General features: G+C 35.9%; 1 protein-coding gene across 2 annotated transcripts in view; it reads left to right on the top strand.

Moving 5' to 3' along the window:
- Positions 1-844: 844 nt before the first annotated feature.
- The window catches only part of LOC106667827, a 206,052-nt gene continuing 190,854 nt past the window's right edge, over positions 845-16,042 (top strand). For both annotated transcript variants that reach the window (XM_014396029.2, XM_024227733.1), the window contains exon 1: positions 845-1,001. In XM_014396029.2, the coding sequence (XP_014251515.1) occupies positions 929-1,001 (73 nt within the window). In that variant the 5' untranslated portion in view covers positions 845-928. The remainder of the gene's footprint in view (positions 1,002-16,042) is intronic.

The raw sequence follows: 16,042 nt of genomic DNA, 5'->3' as shown, positions 1-16,042 counted from the left end.
TCGCCATTATTCTTAAACTTTAATGAACTAGAATATTCCGTAGATAAAATTGTAGGTTGCCATTTAAAAAACAAAATTTATATATTTATATCTTTTTAGGCAATTAAAAAACAAACTAATTATTTTCAATGTTTGAAAGTATAACTTATGAAAAAAATACTGATTAAGTTTTTTCTGGGTTGATATGCGAAAACACTAGAGGGGACACTAGTAAGTTAAAACCCTGTAAATCTAACGTTTTCATGAACCGATTTTCGAATGGTTTTCGCCATTATCCATAAATTTGGGATTGAGCTTATGGTAAAAAAAATTCTGTTAAATTTTTTATGAGATGATTATTTTTTGAGAAAAACAGAGGGGAACAAAAGTCGAAACCCTGTACAATAACCTTGAAATGCATGCAGAATAAAGGCAGAAAAACCTCTTTAGAAAACTATGATATGACTTTGAATTTTTTTTTCTCGGCTTCTAGTGCTCATTTGCAAGGAAGCTCGGACAAGTTTCTTCGATTTTTGGACAGTATTACCAAAGGTTTCATTCAAATCTGAGATCCCATGTCCCTAGCCTTCCCCTGTTAGTTTAAATCTAAAATTTTTCTAGTTCTATATGTCATGTCACGTTCTGTATGTACAGTTAGTTGCATCGCTTTCATCGGAACCGGTAGTGCCATCGGGCCGCTCCCAGAGCGTCAGCCGGTCCCCCGGGCCACCGGAAACCCACTAAACCGCTGTTGTTTTTGATGCGACCGTATTCGAATTTATATATAGCGGCCCCCGCGAAGTACGCCTCGCTGGACTAGCGAGGGGTGCGGTGGCGGCGCGGAGTGGGGGCCAGCCGAGGCATCCAGTCCCGAGCAGCACCCCAGTGCTGAGTGGATAGCCGTGCTGTGCAGTGCCTGTGTTTATGTGATGGATCCCGGTGGACAGTGATGGGCTGTGGACAAAGCCACATTCCCGTCATCTACCCAAGGAAGTCGAAGGCCAAGGGATCGCCACCATCAGGTGCGCAAAACAAATAATCAAAATAAAAATAAACAAACACTCATGCGTAGAATGTTCAATGGTCCCAATACGACAATAAGCCAAAAGGGGAAAATTAATCACAACAATATTTACACCTTGCACAATTTTTACCTGCATGTAAAAAAAAACACACACGTTCAATTAAGTACGAATTTTATGTGTTTTAAAATCCTATTTTAATGATTAGCGTGTTAATCAGTCAATAAAGGCAACATGTAAATATAGCCCCTGACTATAAATAAACCGTGCATTTCGTGAAATGCGTCGTAATCACCACATAATGGACGAATGAGATTAACGTTTAAAATATTCGGGATCTGATTATCAGACAGAACGGGAAATCTTTAATAGGGTCATAAATTGAACCTGGGCCAGGCCCTTTAAAACGAAATGTCCCCTTGACCCTTATACTTTGTCCCCTTACGTTATACGCCGTTCAAGCGGAAGGACGCCCTAAAAAACATTCTTCGATAGACAAAAAAAAAAAAAAAGAAAAAGTCTCCGTTCCGGTCTGGAGTCAGGCTCGGGATGGTCGAAAACGCAAGGGTATCGTTGAACACAAAAAGGTACGCAGGAACAAGTTCGATCCGACACGAAAAATATTCGGTTTATCCCTAGGGTTCCGTGACGTAAAAGAAAACGAGATATATATTTTTTTTTTTCATGAAAGATAAGCCTACGAGATGAAGACATTTAGAATCGAATCAAGAATTTCTACTTATCTGCTGAGAATATTCTTACAGAAATTTTATTGACTAGTAAAAAAAAAACTATATTGTCACGAGCAAATAAGCTCCTTAAGACGCAAAAAGCTCGTTTTATCAAATCAACAAGAGCTTGTCAAACACGTCTCGTCAAATAGGGCAAAGGTCAGTATCGCTGTGAAATTTATCTCATTAAATACTAGACGTTTCTTTATGTATCAATTTTTCACTCTCTCATATAGCATAGAGGGACTCATAGAGCATATTTATGAGAAAAAATATCAATTTCGTTACTTGGCTGATCCTCGAGCAATAAAAATATCATGATATACCACCACAATAGTATGGGGTACAGATGTCCCTCGTCGAAAGTTTTACACCAGGTCCATCACCTGGTGTCAACGCCTCTGCAAAATACAATTTACAGTTGAACTTTAATTAGATTTAATGTACACTTAAAGTGCACAATTACTTATGAAAATGAGTTACTATTAACCAAAAAGCCTGACCATTAATGTGCCATTTTATAAAAAAGCGCTTAAGTCAATTTTCCAGTATTACATTCTGAAAACATTACAGCAATTCATTTAAAAGAAAACCCTCTGGAGTGATCAATCTTAAAGACCTAATCCCTATAATGTATATTAAAAAACAAATAAAATATAACACAATATTCATTTCTATTTTAAAAACTAAAATAATAACTACAATCTTTAAACGAAAGAATAGGACTTTAAAGTTAAGTTCATAAATGCCAATAGTTAGCGACAAGTAAAGCAGTATGTAATGGCCAGTTTTTTTTGTATTTTTCAGCTAATAACATAAAAATACATAAAATTTATTTATATATGTTTGTACGTACAAACAAAACACACACACACACACAATAGAATGAATAAACAATAATTTTTTCTCTAAATAAAACTCTAAATTTTTAATATTCATGTATATTTAAATTACATAATATCAAATATTATAATTATTACTAGAGAAAGAGAGAGGTTTTATTACATGCTTCATTACTGATTATTTGGTGGTCGTGAGATGCGATCTTGTGTGATGTAGGTTTAGAAAAACATTTTCTTTATTGCGCCAACGTTTCGATCTTTATTTAGATCATCTTCAGGGCTCAAAGAGAGTGTTTTCTGTGTAGATGTGTCACGATTGTGTGTCGTGTTGTAAGTGTTGAGTTAACACTGAAGATGATCTAAATAAAGATCGAAACGTTGGCACGATAAAGAAAATGTTTATCTTAACCTACATCACACAAGACCGCATTTCACTATCTCCAAATAATCATTAATTAACGGCCACTAAATACTACACATTTGTTACATTTCTCTCTCTCACTCTCTTTATTTCTCTCTCTATCTATTTATCTACCTACCTACCTTGCACTATCCATCATTGTTTTACTTTTCTTTCTTTTTTTCTCTCTCTATCTATCTATTTATCTACCTACCTACCTTGCACTATCCATCATTGTTTTACTTTTCTTTCTTTTTTTCTCTCTATATCTATCTATTTATCTACCTACCTACCTTTCTCTATCCATCATTCTTTTACTTATCTTTCTTTTTCGCTCTCTTTTTCTCTTTCCTCTTTCTCTTTCTCTCTCTATCTTTCTCACTTTGTTTCTCTCTCAATCTTCTCCCTAGTTTTGACTATTATCTTTCATACGCACACTCACATCACACTCTCTCACTCTATCTGTCTACCTTTCTTACTTCCTCTGTATCTCTCTTTCTCTTTCCTTCTCTTTTATCTTCTTCCTCTCTTCTCTTTTCTCTCTTTTTCTTTCTCAATCTCTAACACACTCTCTCTTTATACGTCGGTTTCTGTCTCGCTCATCTCAATCAAAATAAGATACCTCACTCAACGTCCTTCTTTCTCTCTTTCCACCACTCTTGAAATTTTGTTTTCTTTTCCTCCCCCTTTAATCACTTAATATATAGTAACCTAAGCGTGCGTGCTTTCACACCTGCTTTAACATATTTTCACTCACCCGCTGTCTTCTCTCTCTCTCTCTCTTTCACTCACGCACACGCACACTTTCTCTCCCTCTTTCACTGCAGGCTTTTTTATCCCTCATTCCTTGCAGCCGCTGTCTCTCTTTAGCTGTTTTTTTCCACTCACTCTAGAAAGAACGTGTTTAACAATGGGAAAGGAGTAATTTTTTAAGTTACTACTAGAAGTTGCATTTTGGTATTCCTTCGAAAAAAGGTCAAATAATAGAGTGTAACTTCTATCAAATTGATGGTGGATGTTGGTCTGCGAATCGGTGCACACATATCGAACTGGCACTGGGTCAGGTTTCGACTCTGTGCCATCTTCAGTAAGGAAATATCTAAAGATTGACTCATTGTCAGTAAATGCCCAAGGGCTCGTTCAACATACTATTGAGTGTATTAAGTTCATACTGCACATTACCCCAAATTTTTTATATAATTGGCATATATAATCAAATACGTACAATTAATATACAACCTGCTATCAGGATAAAATAATAGAAGTCTGTGTAAATGGTTGATAAACGCAATGATGATGTACTTAAAAGCAACTATTTTTTTAAATTGAAATTTCTTGGTGATTTTATCAATAATATAAAAAATGTCGTAGACGAAGTTTGTCTAACCGATAACTATCTATAAACGATAAACCAACAGAAGACATCAATCCGAGTCTTGGAAATTGGACAGTTTATGAACGAAATGACCGTTTTTCCTCCGTTCAATGATTAAAGAGTACAATAATATATGCGAAATATTATTTTTTAGTTGAAAGTACAGACATTTTTGCGGCAAATTCAATCACTAGAAGTTGTGCCAGAGGTAATTTGTTACCTGCAAAACGAAGAATAAAAAGTCAACAAGATGAAAAGATGTATTCCGGAGGAAAAGAAAAACAACAATAACTCGTTGCCATAATCTTTTTTTTTGTTGAGTAATTTCCCATGAATTACCCGCCTCGTATAAACCGAGGTCGTAAACTTCCTCAAATTGTTGCCTTTACATCCACAAACGCCAAATATTTAAGGCAAAACGATTGCTTTTGCTGGCTGTCGTTTCATAAATAGATTCTTATCCGTTTTAAATCTTTGACACAATTGAAAGAAATGGAAAAATCACAATTTTACAAAAAAAAAAAAAAATTATGTGTGGTGATTAGTGACCATTAGTCGAAGATTATTCAGAAATCGTGAGATGCGGTCTGGTGTGATGTAGGTTTCAGAAAAACATTTTCTTTATCGCGCCAACATACATTTTTTAAAATATTCATTCAAAGTATTTCTGACAACGTGAGTAGAAATACTCTGAATGAATATATATAAAAAATATATTTTGCATTGTGTAAATTCACTTTTTCCACATCCTACATGTATTTGTTAAATTTACACAATGTTTGTAAATCCCAGGCCCTGAAGATGATCTCAATAAAAGATCGAAACGTTGGCACGATAAAGAAAATGTTTTTCTGAAACCTACATCACACCCGACCGCATCTCACGATACCTGAATAACTATCGATTAACGGTCACTAATCTCTACACATTAAATTTAAAGATCTGAAAGGATTTTTTATTATCTTTCCATACTCTTTCAATTTTTTTAAGCAATGATTATTTTTTCAGAAAAATAGGGGTAACAATATTATGTTGAAATCGTGTAAATTACAAAAAAAATTATATTCAATCAATGTATTTTTTTTGTATTGTATAAATTCACTTTTTTCCAATCCTACACGTATTTGTTAAATTTGAACAATGTTTCTAAATCCCAGGCTCTGAAGTGATCTCAATAAAGATCGAAACGTTGGCAAAGAAAATGTTTTTCTGAAACCTACATCACACCAGACCGCATCTCACGATTTCTGAATAATCTTATTTGATTATTCTAAATCGTGAAGAACACGAATTTTTAAAAACTTTATTTATTTAATACCATAAAATTTTATAATGTGCGCATATCAACGTTACGTTTCCTTACCCGATTTAATTGATTGATGCTTTAGAGTCACAGCTGTACTCAGATATCAGACCGATGCAAGCAGGTGGCCCACAAGGGAACATTCTTGGTCCCAACCTGAATACCATTTACTCTGCTTTCTTTTACATCTCAACACCTTCATTACCACCGCAATTCTGTCTTTTAATACCCATCAAGCTGAAAAATTACCTAGATCTTATCAAACACTGTACATTAACATGTAGCTACCGACGTGAGGTCCAGACAAACTTACAGAAAAGGTAAACGACTATGAAGATATTTTTGACTGAGATTTGTAAAGACATTATTGCGACCACTTTGGACAGACGGAATTGTGGCGGCTCTGGCAACCCAATCCAATATCGGGTGTATACAATTCTTCCAATCGTTATTCAGATATCGTGAGATGCCGTCGGGCGTAAAACATTTTCTTTATCGTGCCAACGTTTCGATCTTTTATTGAGATCATCTTCAGGGCCTGGGATTTACAAACAATGTTTACATTTAACAAATACATTTAGGATGTGGAAAAGTGAATTAAATATATTTTATATTCAAACAAAATCACCACACATTTCTTGCAATCAAAAGTCCTCAGATAAATTGTCAAAGGGACTTACTACGTTACTAACCTCATCCAGAATTCTCTCATGTTCCTCATCCTAATCCCCAAGCCCACATTTCAGGTCACACTTAACGACAATGACCTCGAGACCTTCTCTCCCCTCTTTAATCTCAATATTGATAAATAAATAGATAGAAAGACAGATAGATATACAAAACAAAATTAAAAAGAGAAAAAATACATAAATAGATAGAGAAATAAAAAGATTGACACAATGAAATGGGCAGGTATAAACGTAAAAACGTTGACGGAGAGAAGAACACAATAAAGGGCTAGATATAGATAGTTTAATTACAATGAAGGAAAAGCTATTGAAACAGAAAATTATAGGGTATGAGAAAGTGAGAAAGAGAGAAAAAATAGAGAGAGAGAGAGAGAGAGAGAGAAAAAAAGAAAATATAAATAAATAGATAGATAGATATAGAGAGATCTGAGTAAACTTGATCCACAAAATAAAAATTGGTAGCACAAAAGGTGAATGTTTCAGTTGCTGGAAAGTCACCTCATTTCATTATTGATCACGCCGGGTTCCTTATCGTATACAGTATTCATAGTCCCGACTATTCTGATAACATAGAAACATTTCCTGTTGTGGTTTTCACCCTCCGAGGTTTTTCAAGGGCTTAAAAAATATTTAAAAGAGCTAAGCCCGGTACTTTGTAAAAATCAGGTAGTCCGGTTGTGTGAAGAAAATGATAGCCAACAGTCCGAAAATTATACAGGATGTGTTTATTCAGTTTGTAAACAAAGTAGATAGGGGTCGGATTGACTGACGGCGCTGTGTAAATAGGCTGAAGAGGGAGAGGAAAGAAAGATAAAAATGAGAACGGCGATAAAACGGCCCGGTTTACAAATTACCAGCTTGGAAATTTATCGCCCGAGCTCTATAGATTGTCCGATAAAACTGGGTAAAAAGCGAGAATGGGCGGACCGAATGAAGGTGATGTTATGAAGATGCAGAACTCCAACGATTTCTGTTTAAGCTTAACAGGTTTTTTTTAACAAATACGCTTCATTTTGTATTGTTGTGTGATTAATTAACAGGCATCTAGTTCAGTGAATTTTTCATGTTAATAAAAGAGTGAAAATGTGGATCAAGAATCACACACGTTGATTTTTTAGCTCATTGAAGTATTTATATGAGAAAATATTAATAAACGGTAGGATGTAGTTTTGTTGTCATGCAGAATAGTATGCAATTGTAAGTTCTTTTTTTTTTAAATGTGTGGTGATTAGTGACCGTTAATCGATAATTATTCAGAAATCGTGAGATGCGGTCTGGTGTGATGTAGGTTTCAGAAAAATATTTTCTTTATTGTACCAACGTTTCGATCTTTTACAATTAATTAAGGTTTTCAGTTGAGATAAAAAAGTCAATGACACGAGCGGGATTCGAACCCACGATCTTCGGCTTGATACGCCGCTGCTCTACCACTTGAGCTATCTCAACTGAAAACCTTAATTAATTGCAATACATTAATTGATTGATTATTAATTGATAATTGGTCAAGCGGACCACGAAACTAGTGAATTGAATAAGTTTAAAATGAAGTATACCTTCACTAAAGCTCTCCGTGGCTATTTCATTTGTCGCCGAGAATCAAATTGATTACACGACATTTGAAAAATGGCAAAAAGGAGGGAAAATTCAAAAGGTGTGGTTAAGATGGGAAGTTGGTGTCCGAGTGGATCGAGGTCACGATAGCTCAAGTGGTAGAGCATGCAATTGTAAGTTCTTTTTTTTTTAAATGTGTGGTGATTAGTGACCGTTAATCGATAATTATTCAGAAATCGTGAGATGCGGTCTGGTGTGATGTAGGTTTCAGAAAAACATTTTCTTTATCGTACCAACGTTTCGATCTTTTACAATTAATTAAGGTTTTCAGTTGAGATAAAAAAGTCAATGACACGAGCGGGATTCGAACCCACGATCTTCGGCTTGATACGCCGCTGCTCTACCACTTGAGCTATCTCAACTGAAAACCTTAATTAATTATTGGTCAAGCGGACCACGAAACTAGTGAATTGAATGAGTTTCGATCTTTATTGAGAACATCTTCAGGGCCTTTTGGGGGGGGGATGTTGCCTCACTGGCACTCTCAACATGTTAAATGTAAACAATGTTTGTAAATCCCAGGCCCTGAAGATGATCTCAATAAAGATCGAAACGTTGTACGATAAAAAAATGTTTTTCTGAAACCTACATCACACCAGACCGCATCTCACGATTTCTGAATAATTTTTTATTAAAGTAACGTTTGAAACTATTAGACAATGAATTAATTATATTTTAATAATATTCTGGGCATTTTCATAAGGAATTTAGTTAGACAAAATGTGTCAGATTGTATATTTTATGAGCTTTACCTTTTTACCTGCGGAGTAGTTTGTTTAGTTCTCCATAATTTCGGTCTGCCTATTCTCGCTGGAGTATTACAAACGGATTTTTCTTGTTTTCCGCAAATTTTGGAAATATCAGGGAATAAATTGTTATTAAAAAAAATCTCATTAGAGCGGAATATTTTACGTACCGGAACGTGCTATTCTGTAATGAAAATTTAATCCGTTTAAACCGCAACTTTGCCAAGGGGCCAGATAGGGTTTATAGTTTAATCTTTAGGAAATCCCATTGAATTTTAGAGCTTAGTCAAACAATAGCTTTGGAACTGGATCTCGCCAGTGGAATTTCACCCTCGGGGTAGTTGTCCTCCTGGCTCATCTGCTGAAAATGCGCTGTCAGGGAGGGTGAGCGTACATCGGCCGTATATCTAAATCATAGTGTTCCATTTATCACAGTCAGCAGATGACAACGGATGGCTCGGTGTTCCACATTCTTCTAATCTTGTCCGCGTCTAAAAAGCCGTTGGGCGTAAATCCTGGTTGAAAATCCCATCACGCCGGCCGATTATCGCTAACTGGAATTCCCTCTTTCCTCTCTTGCGTAGAATGAATGATTGAATGATTTTGAAAGTGTTTGTCTATCATACATACGCGCAGCATTGAAAGGTACATTCTTCTTAATTAAAGCATAAAATTTTCTTTCTTTCTTTTTCTTTCCAAGTCACAGCGCATTATTTGAATAGTTCACCATCTAATCACAGAGTCTAATGAAAGTCGTTTTCTATCAACACAGTTGTTTGTTTATGAAAAAAAACAAACAAACAAAGTATTTCTCTACAAGCAGCAAATGCTTAGATAAGCGAATGTCTGTGGGCGTTACAAATCGTTGTTTGAGTCGCCTGTGCTCAGCAAAAAGGCGGAATGAGTTGAACCGTCGCACTCCACCTGAGTGAAACAAAAGAGTTGTTAAAAAAAACTGAAAAAACATCGTTGTTAAGTAGACACGGTGTAGAAATAGAAATTATGCGTGCTAGAATTCAACCTGCCGTTGTAAAAGAGGAAGCGTTTTAGCACGAACACGGGTGCAAATTGGCTTGTGAGTCGCCTGCTAATTGTCACCGCACAAATCTCTCTTTTTTCTCTCTCTCTCTCTCTCTCTCACACACACACACACACACACACACACAGAGAAAGACAAACACAAACATAAGACGATCTTGGATTTTCCCCCGCGGCGTTCTTTTTAAATTGAAAGCGATGGCCCAAAATCCAGGGCACCTGAACCGTTGTAAATTGGGAAAAGAGGTAAAATCGACGTGTTTAATGTCTCTAAATAGATCAAAAGGAAGTCAGTCACCTAGCCGCGATCGATGGGGTCGAAGGAAAAGGTCATTGCCGCAATTCTTTCTGTACTAGGTGGAAAAAAATGTTCTGTTTTTAGTGTGTACGTTTTCAAGGAGCGTAGATCCTTAAATCATGTGCTATCTTTAAAAATTCATACATTTTGAAACACCGAGAAGAAATTGACCAAAAGTAGAGAAAGGGAGAGAGAAGAAGGGAGAGAGAGGAGAGAGAGAGAGAGAGAGAGAGAGAGAGAGAGAGTTTTTTTACCTATTCACTAGTTTTCATGGTCCGCCTGACCAATTAACATCTTTCTATTAATTAAGGTTTTTAGTTGAGATAAAAAAGTCAATGTCACGAGCGGGATTCGAACCCACGACCATCGGCTAGATAGGCCGCTACTCTTCCACCTGAGCTATCGTGTCATCGATCCACTCGACACTAACTTCCCATCTCATCTCCACCTTTTGAATTTCCCTCCTTTTTACTTACAGCCGAAGGTCGTGTGTTCGAATCCCGCTCGTGACATTGACTTTTCTATCTCAACTAAAAACCTTAATTAATTTTTTACCTATGCTAACTCACATTCTCACCCACTCTGGAATTCGTTCTTTCAATATTCCGCCATCGACGCTTGTCCGCTTGACACATTCACGCTTATACATACATTTACCATAGTAAATATCGAACCTCCTCGATCCGGCTCAGTGGCACTGTGCCAGCAGTAAAGAATATTGTAAATGAGCGTTGGCATCGTCAGTGGGCCAGTTCGTTCAAACAACTCTTGAAATGAAGAGACTATGGATGGCCCTCAGAGAATCTGAACCGAAAGGAAAGGATTGGGCTAACACGTTTGAGGATAGGCCATATTTGGCTGACACTTTGGGTCAAAACCCAGGTGCCTTGTTTGTACAGAAAGGTTACTCAGTGTGTCACATTTGATCAAAGGGTGCCTTGCCTTGGCTCCTTACAAGGAACGAGTAGGCTTGACACCTGACATAAAGATGGTACTGGGGCGGGCGACCCCTATTCTACTTCTTAAGGTAAACAGTGGTATTTTCTCATATATAAATCTCTTTCTGGTGTATGCGTAAATGTATATTTAAATGAATATGTGTTTAAATGTGTATATGTATATATGTATGTAGCCTGTAAGGGGTCAAAGCATGGCACTCTTCGATCAGATGTGACACACTACAAACAGGGCACTTAAGTGGGTTTTGACCCAAAAGCAAGCGTCCGTGTTACTTACCAGTTAATACAAAATACAGCTCTAACTGAACTCCAAAACCCCCGAAGTTTCGCTGCCGTACTCGAGTGCAAGTTTCATATCGTAAGACATGCCTACTCACTATCTACATGGAGCAAATGAATGACACACTTTAATTAATTGAGTCCCCTGAGCAACCTTTCTCTACATATCGGACAAAACATAGTAGGAAGATATTAATTAATAAAGTTTCAGAAGCATAGACACTCCTTTGAGGCTTCAAAAGTCACAAGATTCAGTTCAAAGCAAGACGTTATGAAAAAGCAGTTTTCAAATCAATTATCAAAATGTAGTCGGTCTCTGCAGTGAAAAAGCCGTATAAAAAGATCGAGAAAAGAAAAATTTACATTCTTACTGGCATTGCCATGTTAGCACTAAAAATATGTTTATAGAATTATTTGTTTGTCTGAACGCGTTGATAAGAGAAAGCAAAACAGTGCGATAATCTTATCCAAAGGCGGACTAATCTTTTTTTCTGACCTATTCTTCTACCGTCCATTCATACATGTTTGTATAATAAGTTTCATTACTGAAACTAATAGGAAATAGATGTTATTTGAAAAGTGAAAAGTTATCAGTTTCATCACTAGGAAGGCTATATTTAAGAAAAATACGATTGAAAACTTCTTGGGAGAGGCTTGATTTATTAGTTAGTTCGACTTTTTAACAACAAACTATAATTAACTTTTTCGAATAAATAAATAATTTCATTAAACCTCTTTTAATTAAAGTAATGAGGGTCCAGTACTCTTGGGTATGTAAAAACTGCTTCTACATAAAAGGGTCCAAATATACAGAACAAACAATAAAAAAACCAACACTAAAACAGTAATTGTCTCCGTTTGATATGTATGTATATTTATTTACAAAAGGGTAAGTTTGTTTACATTAACCAAGGGTTTGAGACGATTGAAACAACGTATTCCCTTTGATGTATATTTTTTGTGACGCAACTCTTTTTCAGTTTAACGCTCACACAAAAATATAGGACAGAAGGGAGTTAGAGAGGGAGAGTGAGTGAGAAAGAATGAATTTTTAATTTGTATCGTTCCAAGTTTTAGTAAACTTTTTACCTTCAGTTACATATTTTTTGCAAATGTTTAACGGGTATCTTCTTGCCAAAACACACACACACACACACACACACACACACACACACACACACACACACACACACACACTGAACTCTTTTCCCTTTCTGTGTCTACTATCTCCCAAATCCTTGAAAACACACACATACACACACACACACACACACACACACACACACACACACACACACACACACACGTACATACTCACACTCTCCCTCTCAATTGCACTCCCTGCTCTCTATTTGCTCTTACTCTCTGTTTATCTCACTACATAACCATTACATTATATCCATATATATATATATATGGACACATTACATTATCCTCTTCTCCATCTATTTCTATTTGTCACTCACTCGACTCTTTTCCTTTCTTAGCTCTACTAACTCTCTTACCCTTGAACACACACACACTCTCTCTCTCCCTCTTTCTTGCTCTCTCTCTATCTCGCTCTCTCTTGCACTGTCTCTCCTTCTCTTTCTCTTTCTCTCTCCCTCTCACTCTCTCTCTCTCTCTCTCTCTCTCTCTTGCTCTCTCTTTTTCTCTCTCTGTCCTCTGTCTTTCCCTATTATCTCTTTCTCACCTTCTCTTTCTACTCCTCTCCCCTCTCTTACTTTGAGTCTCACTCTCACTGTGTCTCTCACTTTCTTTCCTTTGTTTTGTGTGTGAATTTGTGCATCTATGTTTGTTTCGAGTTTGTGTGTGTTTCTATGATTGTTTTATATATGTGGGTTTTTATACTTGCTTTTGTGTGCGTGTGTTTCATCTTTGTTTTGTGAATTTCTAAGTTTGGTTTGTTGGTTTGTTTGGTGTTGTTGAACACACACACACTCTCTCCCTCTCTCTTGCACTCTCTCTCCTTATCCCTCTCTCTTGAACTCTCTCACCCTCTCTCTCTCTCTCTCTTGCTCTCTCTCTCTCTCTCTCTCTCTCTTTCTCTCTCTCTCTCTCTCTCTCTCTTGCTCTCTCCTTCTCTCTCTCTCTATCTATCTATCTCTATCTGTTTATCTCTCTCTCTCTCCCTCTCTCTCTCTCTCTCTTGCACTCTCTCTCTTGCTCTCTCCTTCTCTCTCTATCTATCTATCTATCTCTATCTGTTTATCTCTCTCTCTCTCTCTCCCTCTCTCTTGCACTCTCTCTCTCTCTCTGGCTCTCCATCCTCTCTATTTCCTCTTACTCTATATTTATTTGACCACTACATTATCAATACTTCCTCTTCTCCTTCTACTTTCTTTACTATCAATGTTTTTCCATTTTCACTTTTCCGTATCCTTTATTTTTCATGCAACATTACATTTTTTCGACGCCCATCTCCCAATGTCGATCTGGAATTTTATTTGACGTTGTAAGCGGTCCTTGATGTACAAAATGCGTGTATATGATTAGCACAAACATATATATATATATATTCATACAACAGTAAATCCAGGTTAAATGTAATTTCAGACACGCACGTAAAAAAATTGTCATCTTGAATTTTCGGGATTGCTTTGTAAACAGTTTTGACAAGGTTGACCGGAGGAGATAGCAACTTTGCCCGGAGACGTAAGCCATTGTGGGATCCCTTATCTTCTGCCAGTCGGGGGATCCTGCGGGTGACGTATCTTGATCCTGGGTACTGTGCGATATTACGGCCTTCCGGCAATGAGATTAAGGTATGAAGAGGGAGAAAAAAATGAGAAAGAGTGAGAGTGTGTTAGAGAGAGAACGAGAAAGGAGGAAAAAGGCACAAAAACACATTCGATGCTCATAACCGCGACCGCAACAGGTTGCATTCAACACGGGTCCTTTGTCAAAATTGAGTTGTCCCAGGTCGATGGCGTGAAAATGTAAAATGCTGACATAGTTTTCACCTAGTTTCAAAATAAACCCGAGAAGTGCAGAAAAATAAACACCATTTCTGCCTAGAAATATCAAATCGAAGAAAGTGTAATTTTTTTAGAAACGAATGATTCTGGGCATAACATGTAGTACAATATTTAAAAACACAACGGAAAGCTGGGTTAAATGAACTGTATGAAAAACATAAGTGTAACTTTCTGATGAGAAATTTGAACGGATTATCAAATAAACACCTCGGACCCTGACCGGCTTTTAAAAATTTCAAGACACCTACGATAACAGTTCCCTAGCAGTTTCTAATATTTTCAGTTCACTTAAAATGGTATTAAACTTATAAGAATTAACGAAACACTCTGGAACACAAAAATAAAATTAAATGCCTTGGATTAACTATTGAGGAAAACTTATCTTAGACGAGACAAGTACACTCGATGCTAAGAAAGATTTACTCACTACTTTATAATTAAAAAAAGATTATTTACAGATAAATTAAAATCTTGTTATGCAATGCCAATTCTGCCAACATAATTAATTATATTCTAATAAGTGATATGGTAATGAGTGTTTAATAATTAATGAGTGATCTTAACTACGAGCTAACTTTGAAACTCCGAAGAGTCCAAAACTTAATGACAAAGTACAGTATGAGCCTGAACAAAGTATTAGATTAATAAGACACTATTAAAGATAAATTTATAAAATTAAACATGTTAACAAAATTTTTATATTGTCTCTATGATTTTTAAATTAACACACATCAAAGGAAAAATGTATTTATTGAAAAATACAGAACATTAAGTCAAATTAACAAAAAACAAAAAAAAAACCGCAAATGCCAAAATTTTGAACAAAAAAGTATTCATTTATTTGCAAAAGTCTACAACTTTATGATAATTTATCTGTACACATAAAATTAAATAAAACGACATCAAGTTTCAAAAAGAACATAAAGAATCAATGTCTAAGTAAAAAGAATAAATATTTAAAAGTTGCCTTTTTGATAAAAATTGTTTAATTTTCTGATAATACCTTAGTTTAAAAAAGTAAAATTTGTATTTAATTGTAAACTGTTTGTTTAAAAAAAATTAATTCATTTATTTTACTACTGTGTACAAAATGCAACAAGCAAAAATTGGCTTAAATGGTATAAATTTTTATTCATTATAATAACTATTATATTACAATTATTATAATGGTTATTATTATTATTAATTTTTAAGGGCGTTTTAACGGCTAAGATCATTTCACGCCCTACTATCCAAACCTTCTATCTTAGTAAATTAATTATAATTCAGGTCCGATTGATCAAATTCTTTAAATTAATTAATCTTTATGTAAGGTATTGGTTGATATGAAAAAGCTAGTATTACGAGCGGGATTTGAACCCACGTCCTTGGGCTAAATACGCCGCTGCTCTACCACTTGAGCTATCGTGACTTCGATGACACTAGCTTTTCAACCAATATCTTACATAAAGATTAATTAATTTAAAGAAGTTATTTGCTCAATCGGGAAACGAAATATAATGGATTTAATAAGTGAAACGAAGTATATCTTCACTAAAGCTCTCCGTGGCCATTTCATTTGTCGCCGAGAATCGAATCCTGATTACGCGACATTTGATTAATGGCAAAATTCGAAAGGTATGGGAAGTTCGAAAGGATCGAAGTCTCGATAGCTCACGATTTGCACAAGGTCGTGGGTTCGAATCCCGCTCGTGCCACTAGCTTTTTCATTTCAACCAATACCTTACATAAAGATTAATCTTCTATCTTAGGTTAGCTATATCCCTTCTGAGTGCTAAAAATCTCTGACTCC

Source organism: Cimex lectularius, unplaced genomic scaffold (genome assembly GCF_000648675.2).
Source record: "Cimex lectularius strain Harlan isolate CLEC.00 unplaced genomic scaffold, Clec_2.1 scaffold95, whole genome shotgun sequence".
NCBI classification, from domain to species: domain Eukaryota; kingdom Metazoa; phylum Arthropoda; class Insecta; order Hemiptera; family Cimicidae; genus Cimex; species Cimex lectularius.
This window is presented reverse-complemented; position numbering and strand designations above follow the sequence as displayed.